The sequence below is a fragment of the Cottoperca gobio genome, chromosome 15 (assembly GCF_900634415.1).
Source record: "Cottoperca gobio chromosome 15, fCotGob3.1, whole genome shotgun sequence".
Classification (NCBI taxonomy): Eukaryota; Metazoa; Chordata; class Actinopteri; order Perciformes; family Bovichtidae; genus Cottoperca; species Cottoperca gobio.
In genome coordinates this window covers 4,402,751-4,419,441 of record NC_041369.1, presented here as the reverse complement: position 1 = coordinate 4,419,441, position 16,691 = coordinate 4,402,751, and the positions used below count along the sequence as shown (strand labels likewise).

General features: G+C 39.7%; 2 protein-coding genes across 2 annotated transcripts in view; one reads left to right on the top strand and one right to left on the bottom strand.

Moving 5' to 3' along the window:
* Positions 1–5,233, bottom strand: part of ide (insulin-degrading enzyme) — a 31,627-nt gene extending 26,394 nt beyond the window's left edge. Inside the window, 5 exon segments of the mRNA XM_029450567.1 lie at positions 355–454; positions 456–478; positions 1,543–1,712; positions 4,107–4,314; positions 5,049–5,233. Coding sequence (XP_029306427.1) covers positions 355–454; positions 456–478; positions 1,543–1,712; positions 4,107–4,314; positions 5,049–5,208 — 661 coding nt within the window. The 5' untranslated portion in view covers positions 5,209–5,233.
* A 1,866-nt stretch (positions 5,234–7,099) lies between these two features.
* Positions 7,100–16,030, top strand: kmo (kynurenine 3-monooxygenase). Its single transcript, XM_029450183.1, has 13 exons — positions 7,100–7,554; positions 7,964–8,033; positions 8,204–8,301; positions 8,963–9,052; positions 9,517–9,616; positions 11,538–11,557; positions 11,674–11,795; positions 12,581–12,728; positions 12,804–12,861; positions 12,959–13,041; positions 13,943–14,044; positions 14,135–14,194; positions 15,540–16,030. Exons 1-13 carry the CDS (start codon positions 7,495–7,497, stop codon positions 15,684–15,686), a joined length of 1,158 nt encoding a protein of 385 aa, XP_029306043.1. The 5' UTR covers positions 7,100–7,494; the 3' UTR covers positions 15,687–16,030.
* The last annotated feature ends 661 nt before the right edge of the window (positions 16,031–16,691 follow it).

The window sequence follows — 16,691 nt, the reverse complement described above, 5'->3', positions numbered from 1 at the left end:
AAGTTTCTCACAATTAGAGGATTACACTGAAACTAGTAGGCCAATGGGAAGATATTTTAGAAAATGAGTGAAACACCGGCAGGCAAAGCTTAAGAGAACACAAACATGCAAAATAAGAAAGAGGTGTAGGGCATCGGGTGTATGGACTAACAAAGCTACTCCTCTTGACAATGGTCTCCTTTGTTTTTGGCAATTATACCCAGATAGAGCATCACAATTGATTTGACAATTGCTGTATAATAACTTTATACATATATGACTTGCTTTGTTTGTTCCTCTTTGTTGTCTTGAGTAACAAGGGTGTGAGGTTATTACAACATTTAAACATGATGTGTGTGAGAAGTTAACCCTTACCTCTTCCCAACACGCACAGTCCCATGAGGTTGGATGAGTAATATGTAGAATGAAACTTCAGGAGCTCCTGACGGATGTCAATTCCTTCTTTAGACGGCCGGGGTCTCAAGGGTCAATTTGTTACCTGAAGTAGAAATAATACTTGGATGGTAAATATTTGTTTTTCTTCTCCATGACAATCGTAATGATTAATCTTTGCCGTCTATAAACAGATAATAATCACTGCACAGGTTTCTCTTTGCAGACTACAAAAGATTCACACAGAAGAAATGTCCGCATTGTCTTCTTGAGAACTGCATAAATATTCAGAGCATTAAAATAGAACACTTGTGAATGTGACTCATTCAATCTGATCACATAATAACTTTATGATGACAGTGACAGGACCGTAGCCTGTCAGGTACATAAACCTGCTGCTTGCCTGCCACCTGTGAATTAACCATATATATTTTTTAATTTGGAGGCAGAGAGAGAAAGAAAAGCAACAATGAGGACATGACTTTCAGGCCCATCTGATCATATTCTATTCTTACCTGAAATAAACATTATATAAAAAAGGTGGCCATTTTGAGCTGCTCCATGTCACTGCATTCACTGACCCAGAGAGTAACCTCCCTTCATACTACGACATTTTTAAAAAGGGATAGTTTGGATGTTTTCAAGAGGAGGTGTATAGGGTACCTATCCATCGTCAGTGGATAGGGGTCGTCATGAAACAGACAGGAATAGCAGCGCGAAAGCAAAGAAACGTACTGCGGTGGACGAGGATGTCAGCCGAAGTATTTTAGCCACCTAGAACAATGGAGTCTGGGGGCTTTGATGAAAGCAGGTGAGCGAGAGATAACAGCTTCAGTTCCCCGTAGGAAGATGTCTGATCCTAAAGCGGTGAAAATGCTTTAAATATAAACCAATATTGATTTTATTTGGTGGCTAAAATAAGTTTTGCCGCAGTCCTCGTCCATAGCAGTACATTGCTGAGCTTCCATGCTGGTACTCCTCCAAAATGGGGCCCATTCGATATCTCCTGTAGATGAGACTATAGACAAGTACCTCATACAACCGCACTTCAAAACATCCAAACTATCCCTTTAATGTCTGTTCAGTGAATCTTAATGGGTATGTGGATTAGGAGGCATTTAAAAAGCTGTAGCATGTGTGCAGAAGTAGTGGCAACTGAAGAATGTATACCTGTTCCAAATTTACTGAAGGGGTGGTTAGGGTTGCCAGTGGCCTTCTCTAACTGGAACAGCCTCCAGGCATCATTCATCAGGTTCTTCTCGTGCTCAGAATCCACAGCATTCACCTCCCGGTCCTTACAGCTCTCGTCAAACAGTGGGCACAGGAAGAACTGGGCAAACCTAGAGATTGTAAAAGGACAGTAAAAAGGGAAGATTAAAAAGTATAATTTCAGAAGCATAATAATATTAGCATTATAATATTAGGCTGTATACTTCTTCAAGTTGAAAGATGTGCTCTTTCAGCAGTAGCCTAATGCTGTTTCGGGTTAAATATGGAGGACCATTTGTAGACACGGAAAAGAACATGAAGACATGATTAAAACCCATTTGCACGAGGACAAAGTGAGAGCAGCTGCCAAGCAAATGAGGAAACCGAAGCACACACTAATATTTGAATGTTTTTAAAGCTACGTCCCAGGTCAGCTTTTGCCAATTTATTTCACAGCAGCTGGTTGTTAAGATCAATAAAAAGTTCTTGCAAAACAATAACAACATGACCCTTGGTACTGAAATGTGTTTTTATTATGAGGCTCTTGCAGCGGTTTCTTTAGTAAAATGCATTAAAACCTGCAGGCGGAATCACAAAGAATGGATTGCTGCCGCTGATAGCTCCATGATTTGTGCATCACTTGTAACCGCTATCTGCCACATCTCAAGGTTGTTTTATGCGTGATTGCAATAATCCATGAGGCAAAGTATAAATGTTTCCTTTGTGAAAAGAACCCAGTAGGCAGAAAAATAGCAGAGAGGAAAAGAAGGGAGGAGGTCTAAAGAAAAATATAATTCAATGCTGCCATGATCACTTGGAAGTCTGGGCGAGACGCAGCTTATGGATGTGCTTCAGTTACCACAGACTCTCTGAAGACGCTAATAATTTCACTGCAACTGTGTGTGGCTATTAGCGCTGATCTTTGGGAATTGGACTGTTCTTGAAATGAAGCTCATTTGCATAGAAAGGGGGCAGTTCTGTGCCAAATGTGTGCAAATTTCCTCATTTAAAATATGTGAAAATAGGACACTGGCACAGAAACACGATTTGCTTGACAGCGCAGTAAAGGGGACATTTCACCCTTTGCAGGTGCTTTGAGAATTACACGGTTTCTCTTTGTCTTATTTGTGCAGGTTTAGTGGCAAAAAACAGTGCAATCCTTTTGTGAATTCGCCCCTCAGTCTTTAGCTCAAAACTAAAGGGTGGATATAGAAAAAAAACAACTAAATGTATTCAAATTGAATTTAATAAATTTGCCTAGAAAATAAATTAAGTTATCCTGATTTTTATAGCAATGGTATGAATAAAATAATAGGGCCAGGTAAAGACACATCAATTATTTCAGACACAATGCTCTTCTATTTTCAAAGAGGCACCATCATCAATATTTCAACATACTCTCCACTATCCTTTATTACAACTACAGTCTAGACGGCCTTTACAATTCTCTGGCGCAGGGGAACAATTATCTTATCACACATAAACAGGTGCTTGATAGACCATCATTAATTTATAAGTAGGTGAGCTTATCCCAATAGGTTAAATTTTGAATATGCCAGACTGTCCTAGCCAAACTATTACAGCGGACACGTGAGCACATACCCCTGCAAAGCTAAGGACATCAGTCTCACCCTGTGCCTGAGCTTTCTAGCCTGAGTGGTTGGTAGGAACTATGCTAATGTTACAGAAGAGAGCACAATGAAGTTGGGTCTGGTAACCAAAGGAGGACAGTGAACAACCTCACAGCTCACTTGGACTCCCAAGAGAAAATGTGTATACTACTGATAAATAAACAAGCACTTAGGCTGAGAGATGACATCTGTCCTAATTGGATTAAAGTATATGCAGACTATAAAAAGACTTTGATTTGTCTGGCTGTCTTTATCTAGTACTAAAGGTTATATACACAGCAATTACAGCATTAATAAAGCAGCAAACAAATATTTGCCATGTAAAGATATAGTGGAGTAATGTGTACCCGAGAAGAGAATGAAGTCACTCTCCCTCTGTGGGTTGTAATCTGAGCTTCTCTGTACTTTGTTTACATGGCAGGTCTGGCCGGGCATGCATGTTAGTGCATGTTAGTCCTTGTGTTTGTGTCCCACTGGGTAGCTAATGGCCACTGCTCTGCACCCACACGCCCCAGTGTTCTTGCACAACGTCCACCCTCTGGTTCCCCTCAGGTCAACACCGTTAGCTCTGTCAGCACTGTTGTTTACGCTGCTCAAGCTGTTAGCACCATTAGCTGCTAGCCACCGGAGCAGCCATCGTCACATTGAGAATCGCATGCAGGCAATCCCTCAATCATAGACATGGTCTGAATTCCGAAACAAAGAACCTTGAATGTCAGGTTTGCTAAACATAACTAACATTTGTCATACAAGGCTGCCAAAGTCCACACAAATGAGCACTGCTAAGCACACTGAAAAAACAGGACAGGGCTAAGATGTATATGAGCTATATTAGAGAAATTACTTTTTGTACATGGCAAAATGAATCCCATCAAATGAACAGGAGGGTAGTACCTATCTAGTGCTCCTTCCAAGTGCTCATGAGACGCGTCAAAGTAATAGTTGGTATGCTCTCCACTGGTAAAGGCATTGGAACTGCCTGCATGCTCACTGAGGAACTGGCTGTACTCGTTCTCCTTGGGGTACTTCTTTGTTCCCAGGAACAGCATATGCTCACAGAAATGCGCCAAGCCCGAGATGTTCCCCGGGTCCGATAATGAACCTGGAAATGTAAGAAGAATGGCAACAGAAAATCAGTTGAACAAGCTGTAGTTCTCAGCTCATTGAAGTTCACAACATCTTGACTTTTCAGTGGATGCCATGGTTGACCATTCTGGAGAAGAACACAGAGTGGGAATAATCCTAAATGTGTAATGGCACAACAATGGCTAAATTAATGTAGACAGAGAATTACAATAACTTGTTAGTCAAGCAATGATTTGAATTAACATGTAGAAACAGTATCTTAAAAATTAGACTACAATAATTAAGAGCAACCCATGCCAAGATACCTGGCAAATAATATTAAACAAGTTACTGTGGTAGGCATGGTCACATTTTACCACACTTTCACCATCTCTGCAGGAGTCAGGGGGAAAATTTCATTGTCCACAAAAACGCTGTATCATCATCATCATCATCATTACCTCCTCCTGCAGCAAATGCAATATTGTGTTTACAGGTTTGTTAATGGCGACAGGAATACTGTGGATAACTGGTGACTTAAAAAAAAAAAAACACATGACCAGTATTGAGGTTGCTCTATGCATGTTACTATGGCAATCTGCAAAGTACGCCCCCCCCCCCATGCATTTTACAATAATGTGGAATAATTCCATAGCCTTTCATATTTTACATCACTTTTCCCAATTACTTTCCAAAACTGTGTGAGGAGGAAAGGAAATTAATTTGAAAATACATGACTACCTGGCAGGACAATAGTGATGAAACCTTTACCTATCTGGACATCCAAAGCAGCTGAGGATTTGTCTGTTGTTGGGTCACTGATGAGCATGGCCTTCAGGCCATTGGTAAACTCCAACCCCCTGTAAACCCGTTTGTCCTCGGGAGAGCGAATTATTTCACCAACCACCCTGTTCACAGCCAGGTCGGTCATTCTGAGTGGAAAGGATGACACCAGCCTGAAATGGAGAAAACCAAGTGTCAAAGTTAACTGCAGTTAGCCAAGGACTGGGTTCTGCAATTTTCTTATTCTGATGTAACCCCACATGGTGGCTTCGAGGGGGATTTCAGTACCGAGGACGAATATCGGCCACAACTCACTAAACAACCCTTCAGGGGTTTAACAGGTGCCCTAGTTTTGTCAATTGGACAGCAATAAAATGCACCAGGTAACATCAATATGAAAGCGGATGCTGTTGGTGATATTAGACCACCTTAGTAGTAGGAATGATTGAACTCATTTAACTAATTAACTCAAGACGGCGTAGTTATGAACAGCTCTGAAATACAAAACAACAACTCCGTTTGGGACTCGGATAAATATACTACTTGGATTTAACTGTACGGCTTGGATATAACAAAGTACAGTTAGCTAGACAAAAAGTTAGTAAAATCGTATTTCCAAAAAAATAAAGACTTTTAAAATTCACAATTTAATGTTAAGTGGTTGACTGAAAGCATGAATATAACTGCTTCGCCCAAAGTACAGCAGAGATTAGCTATCGTTACTCGCTAGAGGGCATACAATAAACCCCTCACATAAAGAAAACTAGCGTTAGCTTGCTAAATTAGCACCATAAACTCTAGAAAAGTTAGCTAGCATTCAAGTGGTGGTCGTGTTAGTTTGTCTAATGATGTTACCTTTAATTCCCGGTAGTTGTAAAATGTATTATAATTGATAAATTATACAGAAGCTACGCACACAAACCGTGTTTGGCTACCACCCTAAATAGCAACACAGCTAACAGTTTAATTCTTGCTAGGAGTCTTAACTTGGTCAACAAACCGGCTTTAGTTCGGCATCTAGCTAGCATACCGGTTGGTGAGAAAATAACGTAAGTATTTTTAACAAAAGGTTAGGATATTTGCCTGACAACACTTACCTAAAATCTTGGTTAAGACAGAAACCGCTGCCTGCTGAGTGGGGGTATCTTGTAAACTGGGCCGTTCGGTTAATGCACTTAAACATACTTTGCACCCATGAAAAACAAACCTTGGCTTTTACAGCGCCATATTTGAATAGGCAAAGGTAGTCGAACACAGAGCAGAGCGTAATTCAACATGGCATGTTGTCAATTCTGCAATGAATTCAGCGACACTTGTGATAACGACAGTGGCTATTAATTAGAGAGTTAAAATTACTGTCACGCGTCAAAATGTAGTATAGTTATGTTACTATGGTGTGTCATTGGTCCTGATATCGATTAGATAACCTGCGTGTAAATTCCCGTTTACGTTAAACGTATCAGATATATTTTCAAGCTACGTCATACGCCTTCTGTAGATTCAGAATTGTCAAAAAAGATATAGCAATATTACACTTTTTTAAATCCATTTTTATTGAAAACAATATCTGTACAGACAAACAAGGCATATTTACCCGTCTTAATATATGGTCTTAATCAAAGAAATACTCTGCCTCTGGTGGAGTAAAATGAAATACAAAAATATAAATCTGAAATTAATTTAAACATATCTAAAAAAAACTACTTTAAAGCTTTCTTGTCTTTAACAAGCTTCAATGACTTACTCAAGATATATAACTCATTCTTTCAATAGCTCAAACTGGGTTTAGTCTTAAAGTATCTACATGTATGTAAAATAACTTATAAATAACAAAAATAACAAAGCACCAGACATTGTGACATTTCTGTATTACTTTTTTTGTATTAGCTGATGTGTATCAGCTCATTTTAGTAGAGAAGGAAAGGAATAGAGTTGTGGTTATGTAGCCTCTGAATTTACTGTCAGCACACTCAGCCACTAGATGGCGCCAGATTCCTTCACTTATTCAATCACATTCACTATCTGTCACGTGATTGATCAGTCATCTCATTATTCACAGTGACATGTAACGCCGGAAAAATAACAGCTGTAACGTTCTTGTCTTTCTTTCTTTCTTTTTAATAATAGGACTAGACAAGACACACCCAGGTTATAATTTTAGGATCTTTTTGGAAAGGCTGTAGCAGGACCTTCCACCCACGTGCTAAAGTAGGCTACAAAGAGTTCAGGCCTTTAGGTTGTCTGACACTGTTTGGAGAGGCCTCAGTTATCTGTCACTGTGTTTGCTTTGAAATGGAGACTCATATCGAGAGGGACTCTCATGGGACTCACTTACTTGCTCCTCCTACTCTTCTAAATCCTTACCCAGCACTTCTGTAAATCAATCTGAACTGTACAGTGAGAGGGGTCAGACCGCCAGAGAACCTTAAGCAAGATGGAGGAATCCACCGGCAGATTAACCAAGAAAAAAGTTGTAGTGGTGGGTGGAGGGTTGGTAAGAAAACATTAATTTATTGTTGGCTTATCTCTTGTCTGTGCATATTGACCTTTACCAAGGCGACTGTCTTCTTTAAGTGGGCCAGTAAGTTTTTTATTGGATCAGGAGAAAAGGATACTCTTTTTGTTGGCTATATTGCAGATGTTCATTTGCATTTAACAGTGTGAAAAAAGAAATAGGAACTGAGGTTACAAAAGAGGATGTATATATGGATATGCAGCCAATAGTGTAAATATTGTTTAGTTAAGAGATCATTATTCCTGTATGACAGCGTAAAGCACAGTTATTGCACAGGTCTTAAAGTAATATTGTAATTTGTGATATTGGGCTATATAAATACAATTTGATTGATTGATTGATGTTAGCAAGATCAAACAACTGTTCTTATTCCCACTTCACCATTTAGGTTGGGGCACTGAATGCCTGCTTCTTTGCCAAAAGAGGCTTCGATGTGGAAGTCTTTGAAACTCGGGAAGGTAGTATTCAAAGAACACATTGTCACATCACTCCCCTCTCTAAGGAATATACCCACACATCAACATTACAATAATCCTGAACAGTGTAAACACAAAAAAATCATAGCATTTTCAACTGATAACCACAAATTCACAAAGGTAAGATTAACACTTGGTCTGATTTTGGTCAGATATCCGGCAAGCCAAAGTCGTGAAGGGAAGAAGCATCAACCTGGCTTTGTCTCACAGGGGCCGGCAAGCATTGAAGCATGTTGGGATGGAGGAGAAGGTAAGCTGATGAAACTGTTTACCTAATATAGTTGAAATGAGATAAGGTTCCTCTTAGGGCTGCAGGGGCCGAGCTTGACACTATCTTGCTTCTTTATTGGTTTAAAATAAGAAACAAATACTTGTGAAGACATCTCTTTTTACAGTGTAATTCCTCTTAAACCACACGTCATAGGCTGAAGTGGAGTCCAGCTGGTGGAAACCTTGGGTTTAGCCGGATTTCTAATAATGAAATATTTGCCGGGCCCCTGGGACTCTGTCCAGCCTGCTTTCTTTTGCTTGCTGTCCACTCAAGATGCTTCATTCTGGCATCTTGAGTTCAGCAGACCTTTTTGTTGGTCCACAGTCGCTACACTGAGCATGTTATGCACGCTTGAGAACTCTGCATCAGACCCATTCCTTATTACACTTGCATGACTTTTCAGCATGACAAAACAAGGCTTGCTTTACAAAAGAAAAATGTCAGGGCAGATAGTGGGCGACCACATTTACTAGCTGGAATGTCCACAGCACGGTAGCCTGTTTAGGACACTTTTAAATTGAGACTGAAAACATGGATTTTTCTAATGCAAAGTATAACGCAATACAGAATTATTTATCCTACATGTCAATAAATGTAATTTAGAATTCGATCCCTCTGTATTAATATTTTTTTCCCTCAGATTGTCTCCAAGGGGATCCCCATGCATGCAAGAATGATCCATGCCCTAAGTGGGAAACAGTCTCCGATCCCTTATGGAAAGAAAGGCCAGGTAAGATGGCCATCGCTATAGTGTGTGAACATATATTTGATCATGCAACTGAAAAGAATAGCCAGCTACATCCTATTACAAGTGTTTGGTTGTTAGTAAACGTATTGTAAGAATTGCTTCATGGATTCTGAGTCAGTCTGCACATTAAATACTAAATGTGCATCTTGCGAGACCTCACAGTCGTCAGCACAGGCTGTGTGTTCAGAAGCACACACATACAGAAACTGCAACATGCTGGCACACACACAGGTATGTTCGCTGCAGTGACTCAAGGATGCACCAAATGATGACCAGTACAAGTGACAACTCGTGCAGTCTGACTAAAATAATGTCTGGTTAGTCATTCTGAATTCAGTTGTTTTTAATTACATGGTTAAATAAAAGCAGATATACCAGAAGTTCCTTTTGTGAAGTTGTAGTACTTTTAATTTTAATTATTTTAATACAGATTGTTTTCATTTCAGTTCATCCTGTCAGTAGACCGAGCCAATCTGAACAAAGAGCTGCTAACAGGTAAGAACATTAATAGTTTCTTTCTATTGCAGTGTTATCACTGCACACAATGTCATAGGATGTGTGCTGAAATAACTAAATTATAGCCTGTCTGAATAAGCACCTGAGTCACTTTTATGTAAAATGTACAACTAGGCCGGACCTACTAACACTTTCAACACGGCATGATTCTGAATTTAATGCATAAAGACAGCAGCAGCTCAAGGTGAAGCGTGTACAAAGAAGGATAGAAAGAGAGAGAGAGAAAATAAATAAATGAAATGCTTCTTTTAATGTGTCTGCCTTCTTACAGCACCGTAGTAACGCATAATAAACTATGGAACACAGCGAAAGAGGCAATTTGATGATTAACTATTTCCCCTTCACGCTTGCTGGTCCCGCTCTGCAGCAGGGTTATCCCAATTAAATTCAGGGTTAAACATTGCCATTGTGAAATCGGGCCAAAGTAAACAATGAAGTTTGAAATGTAAATATTAGTCATCCTGGGTTAGTTGAATCCTGGGTTTAGGTTAACCCTGGGTTAACAGTGTCTGCGAGAACAGGGGCTAAGTTATCCCAGGTCAACTCTGTGTATAAGTATAAGTGCAGTGTGAAAAGCCCATTAGTGTATTGAATTGAGCAACCATACCTTTTATTATAATGAATTAAACTTGTTTTTAATAGAATGTGTTGTTTCCTCTTTCAAATGTTACATTCTGTTGTATCACTTTAAAGCAGGGATGTGAAACTCAATCACAGAGAGGCCCACATTTAAAAACTGGGACTACGTCGAGGGCCAAACACAGTCCACATTTATTGAACGGGATAGACATATTGGATAAAGTGCAAAAAGATATGGAACATATTTAGGTAGGCTACGTTCTCCGAGTATGCACCTGTGTAAGAACCAGATGTTTGGAATCTTTTCTTAGCTGCCAGTTTAATGTTTGAGGTTCTGTGGAAACCCTCAGTGAGTGAAGGTGAGCATCAGTGAGGCTCCTGTGTGGGTTTTGGGCAGCTCGGTTTGGAAAGCTCTCACTGCATCATACATGTCCGTGATCACACGGCCCTGAAGCTGGAGGTTTAACAGTGAGATGCTTCGTTATGTCGCACTAAAAGTTCGACTGTGTCTCTCCTGTCCTTCTTAATTCCACAATGATTTTTTTTTCTACATGGCTGACTCAGCACTACAGTGGACAAGGTTAAAGCAGCTGACCTTGACTTTGCCATTAACTGCCCTAGTGCCAAGGAACACAAAAAATGAACACATCCCTGCTGCTGAGAATACCATGGTGACAGAAACAGTGCTACACGGTGCTGAGGGAGGACTTTGTGATTTTGAGAGATAGAACCTGTTCAGATGGGCAAATAATGGCACGCCCACCACCTCAGTGCACTCTCATCAATCACTTGCACTGGGTGGAGTTTGGATATTACATTTGCATTGACGATGAAAGATTTTATAATGAGTTCAGCATGGAGTATTTTCCGACCCATTAAAAATCAATGTGAATCTGCATTAAAATACAACACGTAATATGATACAGGATGTAGCCTTTATGAAAGGAGTGCAAGGGTTCATTCTTGACTTTGGGAGCGCATACATTTACCTTTTATACAGTTTGAAGCCACATTTTTACAATACACGTTTTGAACTATATATTTTAACTAGATGAAGGATTTTAGTCAAATGTCTGGATCTTAAGCTGTCAGAGAAACAAGCTGGGCAAATGTTATGGGTGAGCTCGCAGCCCCTCCGCAACACCCCCCCAACTGGGAAAACTCGTTCGATTCAGTGTTTTTACCGGTTTTATTCACCTGGTCAGTGTGTTCGGGAGAGGACGAGGAGTGAGAAGCTGACTACATTGACGGCGATGGAAGACAACAACTCCCATCATCCCACACTACGTCACGACGTCACCAAACTTCTTCTTTTGTTAATGTTTTGATTGAGAGCCCCCTAGTGGCAGAAAATATCACATTGTGCTCTCAGTTTGTCGGGACTTTCTGACTGTACAGCAAGTCTGTTTCAGTTAAATAAAGTTGACTCGTTTTAACTTGATAAGAAGTGTATCACAATAGATTTGGGAGCTAACATCACTCTGCACTTTGTTTGTTTTCCAATTTAGGACAAGACATTTACCTGTACCCTTTTCATGCCCTTTGACGAGTTTGAGAAGATCAACACAGGAGATGAAGTCATTGAGTTTTTCCAGAAATATTTCCCTGACACCATACCACTAATTGGAGTGTAAGTGTAGGGAAAAAAGAGAAAAGAGGAAGTCGGAGAGAGACGGATCTAATAGGGAGAGGATAGGAGAGAGAGGGTATATAGAGAGAGAGAGAGCGAGAGGGGTAGAGAGAGAGAGATAGACTGAGGGAGATAGAGGAGAGAGAGCAGAGGGGAGAGAGAAAGAGAGAAGGAGAAGGGAAGAGAAAGAGAAAAGGGAGAGATAGGAGAGAAAAGAGAGAGAGAGAAGAGAAGAGCAGCTAGCGAGTATAGAGTAGAAGCGGGAGAGAGACAGATAAAAAGAGCGAGAAATCTAGAGAGAGAAAGAGGAAAAAAAGAGAGAGAAGAATCTGGAGGAGAGGAGGAGAGGATAAAGGAAGAGAGAGAGGGAGAGAAACAGAAGAGAGAGGAGCGGGAGAGAGAAGGAGGATGAGACAGAGAAAGCGAGAGAGGAGATGCGAAGAAGAGACGAGAGGAGTTCTCTCGAAACACTTCTTCCCCTCTATCTCTGTCTCCTCTGATTTCGCTCTCTTCGTCTTAGCTAGATCGCTCTCCTCCTCTATCCTCCTCTCTTATCTAGCCATATCAATCTCTCCCATCCTCTCTCTCTCTGCCTCTCGTCTTCTCCGCCTCCCTATCTCTCTTCTTTCTCTCCACTCCCTCTTCTCTACTCTCTCTCTCTCTCCTCTCTCTCTATCGCCCTCTCTCTCTCTATCTCTCTCGCTCTCTCTCTCTCTCTCTCTCTCTCAAAAATGAATAGCTCCAAATGAGTTTGTAATTGTTTTATTTCTATTTGTGCCTTGCAGTGATGCTCTCAAGACGGATTATTTCCGATTGCCTGGGCAGGCCATGGTGTCTGTTAAGTGCTCCCCATATCACATTGGAGACAAATGTGTCCTCATGGGCGATGCTGCCCACGCAGTGGTGCCTTTCTACGGGCAGGGGATGAATGCTGTGAGTAACATTAAATGGAGAAGAAAAGGCAGAAATAATTAAATCGAGACTCATTTGTCCATTCATGATTTATAGGGTTTTGAGGACTGCATTGTCTTTAATGAAATAATGGATCAGCTCAATGAGGATTTCAGTAAGTATTTCTTCAATGAACAAAGCTTAAATGAGGCCGAGCATGAGCTGATATTTCATAAGAAATATTATCCGTTTTCTTTTGTGCATTCGCCTAGGTGCTGTACTGGCTGAGTATACCAGAGTGCGAGTTCCAGACGATCACGCGATTGCAGACCTGGCCATGTACAACTACGTTGAAGTAATGCATATTTATTTAATATGTCTAGTTGAACCAAAATGGTATAATTGTGGACCGGTAAATCAAAACACAGAGCTGAAAGAAGCTATGAAAATCTGTAGAGCTGAGTAGGTGTTAATTCTCTGTGGGTTCATTACCACAAGTGGTATAAAATATCAATTATAGCCACTTAAAGTACATTTTTAATGCAATACTTTACTTGTAATGGAGTATTTTTAGAATGTGGTATTTTAGAATGTGGTATTGTTACTTTGCCTTAAGTAAAGGATCTCAATACTTCTTCCACTGCAAGTCACTAATCTACAAAGGCCACCTTTCCTTCATAGGGGCAAGACAGACAGACTTTATAGTTCTTTAGCTTCTTTTTGTTGTTGTTTTGTGTCTCTTTGTAGTCATGTTGTGTCTCTGTGGTTGTTTTGGCCCTTTTCATACCTGTTGTGATTCTCTTTGTCTCTCTCTGCAGCTGTTTTGGTCTCTTTGTAGTCTTTTTGTGTCTCTTTGTAGTCGTTGTAAGTTTCTTTGGGGTCCTTTTGAGTCTCTTGCTCTTTGGTACGTGTCTCTTTGAGTGACATTTTGTAGGTTCAGGCCTGGGGGGGCCCTGACACTCTGGGCCCCTGTGCCTGGTAGGCCCGTTCAGTAATCCATCCATGACCATTCACAATCAGAAGAAAGTCAGTTTGGGTATATGGATATTTACATCTGACAGGTGCTAAGCTCCCACACCATCTGTCCATTAAAATTTCTGCACTCAAAGAGACAGTAATTGGTCTCAGCACTGCAGCACTTTGTGTTAGCTTAATCCTCCATTACTGCAGAGTAGATGAGACCATCTGGAGTTTAAGGACATTACAATACGAAGGACAGGTGGTTCACTTCACTAAACACTTTTTTTGTCTTGTAGATGCGAGCCCATGTCAACAGCAAATGGTTCCTTTTCAGAAAACATGTTGATAACTTCCTCCACTTCCTCCTGCCACATACAATAATTCCACTTTACACAATGGTAAGTGTCCTAATGACCAGAATGGTCACTGACCCATTGCGGGGTGTACCACATCAAACTATATCATTTGCTGCCCTTCTCTTTCTCCAGGTCACTTTCACTAGGACAAGGTACCATGAAGCCGTGGACCGCTGGCATTGGCAAGACAAAGTAAAGACACTTTCATTTCATCTTTCCTGCATACAATTTATTTTGGGGGAGTTATTTCATACCTTTGATCATTTGAGTTTTGTATTTGGTGACTCTGTCACAGTTTTATCAGCACTGAGCATGAAAAGCTGGTTTGAGTAAATCCCTTTTCAGAAACATTTATTCACAAACGCATAGCTTTGCAGCACAAAGAACTTTTCTGATTTGTGTTGTTTGGCTGTAATGAGACGGTTAGTCCATGTTACTGTGTTGAACTGTCCCATGTGACCTGCGCTGATATCTTATACAATAATGGCCCACTGTCAGAAGGACAGCGGGGATAATCACAGCCTCATTATTAAGACCGTTTAGACTCGGCAGGATGTCTGGTCCAAAGGGCAACATAACAGATGTGGGGGGAGAACAATTGATATATGAAGCAACACATACAGTAAATAATAAGAATAATTAGATATTGACATGGAAAAATAGAGGTCTGCCGCAGCTGTATGTATTGCAGGACAAAGTACAAGGCATTATACTTATTTACAAACAACAAAAAAGACAGCATGTTATAATACCACACATTATCATACATAAATAGTTTTTATAAGTCTGATGTCTGTGATCTAACTTCTTGAGAACATGCTCCTGGTGTGGCTCTACAGAAGTCAGCTGGTCCATACTGAACAATCTCAACTATTGGACAGATTGCCTTGAAATTTTATACAGACATTAATGGATGAATTTAAATCACTTATCATTGTAGAATTAGGTCAAAGTTTGAATACAGTTAACTACCAAACACCAAAAACTAATGGCATTCCCATACTTGTATTTTGTGTTAACAGGAATTTCTTTATCATAAATGCTAAAATCTTAAAAAACTAAGATCTATTAACCCCAGTAAATATCCATTTATTCTTAGAAACTTTATATTTTACATGTTCAGCTTTGCACTGAATAAAAGATTGCATAGGTTACACCAGCAATTAATTGAGATTAATGTACTAATACTAATGTCAAACATTATTATATGTCAGTGAATTTCTAAATTAAAAACAAACAAACACGGGACCAATATAATAAGCCAAAGACATAATAATAATAATAATAATAATAATAATAATAATAATAATAATGATAATAATAATAATAATAATAATAATAATAATAATAATACATTAGATTTGTATAGCGCTTTTCTAGAAACTCAAAGACGCTTGAGACTTTTGGGTGACTGATGTTCCTCAAAATGGAATGCATGAACAAAGCCTCATGTGAAGGTGTGAGGAATTAAAACGTTTTTCTGCATAAAACTGAATTCTAGTCAATTAAGATTTTTTTATAAATGTATTTTTCACAGGTGATAAACCGTGGCCTGCTGGTCAGTGCTACAGGAGCTGTTTTGGGAGGTTCCTACCTGCTTATTAAAAATCCTCCTGATATCAACAAGCTCATCATTCCTGCTGGGAAAATGTGGGACAGGCTCGTTGCCCTGTTGACCTCCTGAGCACTGATTCTGATCTGACAGACAACTGCAGGATCCACATTTTAATCAGAGTTTGATGGAATTGTCTAATAACCAATGAAGGCTCTGCCTGCCTGGCAAATGAATGCCAGTTAATAATGACTGTCCTAACCTAAGTAATACTAGTCATAATGATTCATAATAAGATTTTATAACATTTAATCGCTGTTAACCTGATAATGGTTTGACTGGAGGAGCTCAGATTGTTTGATTATTTCCATGACAGAATGTCAGTATTAAACTCACAGACAGGGGACAAGGTACATGCTGTATGAGTTTATATAAATGCTTTTACATGAATTGCTAATAAATGTTGCCTCCGCTCATATTCCTTGTGTGTTCCTCCTTGTGTGCACCTGATGAATGTACGTCCAATATTCCCACGCTATCTTTTAGCCCTGATTTTGGTTGCCATGAGCTCCGAAGAAAAATATGTGGCTCTTTGGCTGCTACATGCTCTACTACGTTCACCAGCTAGTTGCTAACAGTGCTGTTTTGTGCTCAGCAGGTATTGTATTGTAGCGACTTTTCTCTGGTAACAGTGGTCTGCTGCGGCTGAAAGCAACTCTAGGAAAGTGGTGAGAGGGATCCAGAACAGTAAAATTGTGGTTCGAACATCTAAACAGTGAGCTAAAACTCACTATAAAGCTCCGTAAAGTCGAGGGAAGCTGCTGGTTTAGTTTTTTTGTAAATGTATTTGACCAGTATATTCCCATTGAGATGTAAAATATTGTCTGTGCAACAGTTTCATATAAAAGCACAAACAACACACTTAAAACAAAACCGCAAAAAGTAAAAAACCACCAATTGTAAGTTCATCACTACAAGTGATTCCTTACACATTGTCACATTGTTTTAACAGTATTATTTCAAACATTGTTATCATAAAATATTGCTTTAAAGAAATTGTTTGTATTTTGGGAATGCTTATGAGTGAGTGGATGTTGTTTTTATATTCAGTTAAAGATCCCCTCCACTCTAAAATGT

Bases quoted from the DNA above. Each gene is read 5' to 3' on its own strand.
- kmo (XM_029450183.1), top strand. From the start codon at position 7,495: ATGGAGGAATCCACCGGCAGATTAACCAAGAAAAAAGTTGTAGTGGTG. The intron at 12,729-12,803 runs GTGAGTAACATT...CATGATTTATAG, and splicing joins ACGGGCAGGGGATGAATGCT to GGTTTTGAGGACTGCATTGT. The intron at 12,862-12,958 runs GTAAGTATTTCT...GCATTCGCCTAG, and splicing joins TCAGCTCAATGAGGATTTCA to GTGCTGTACTGGCTGAGTAT.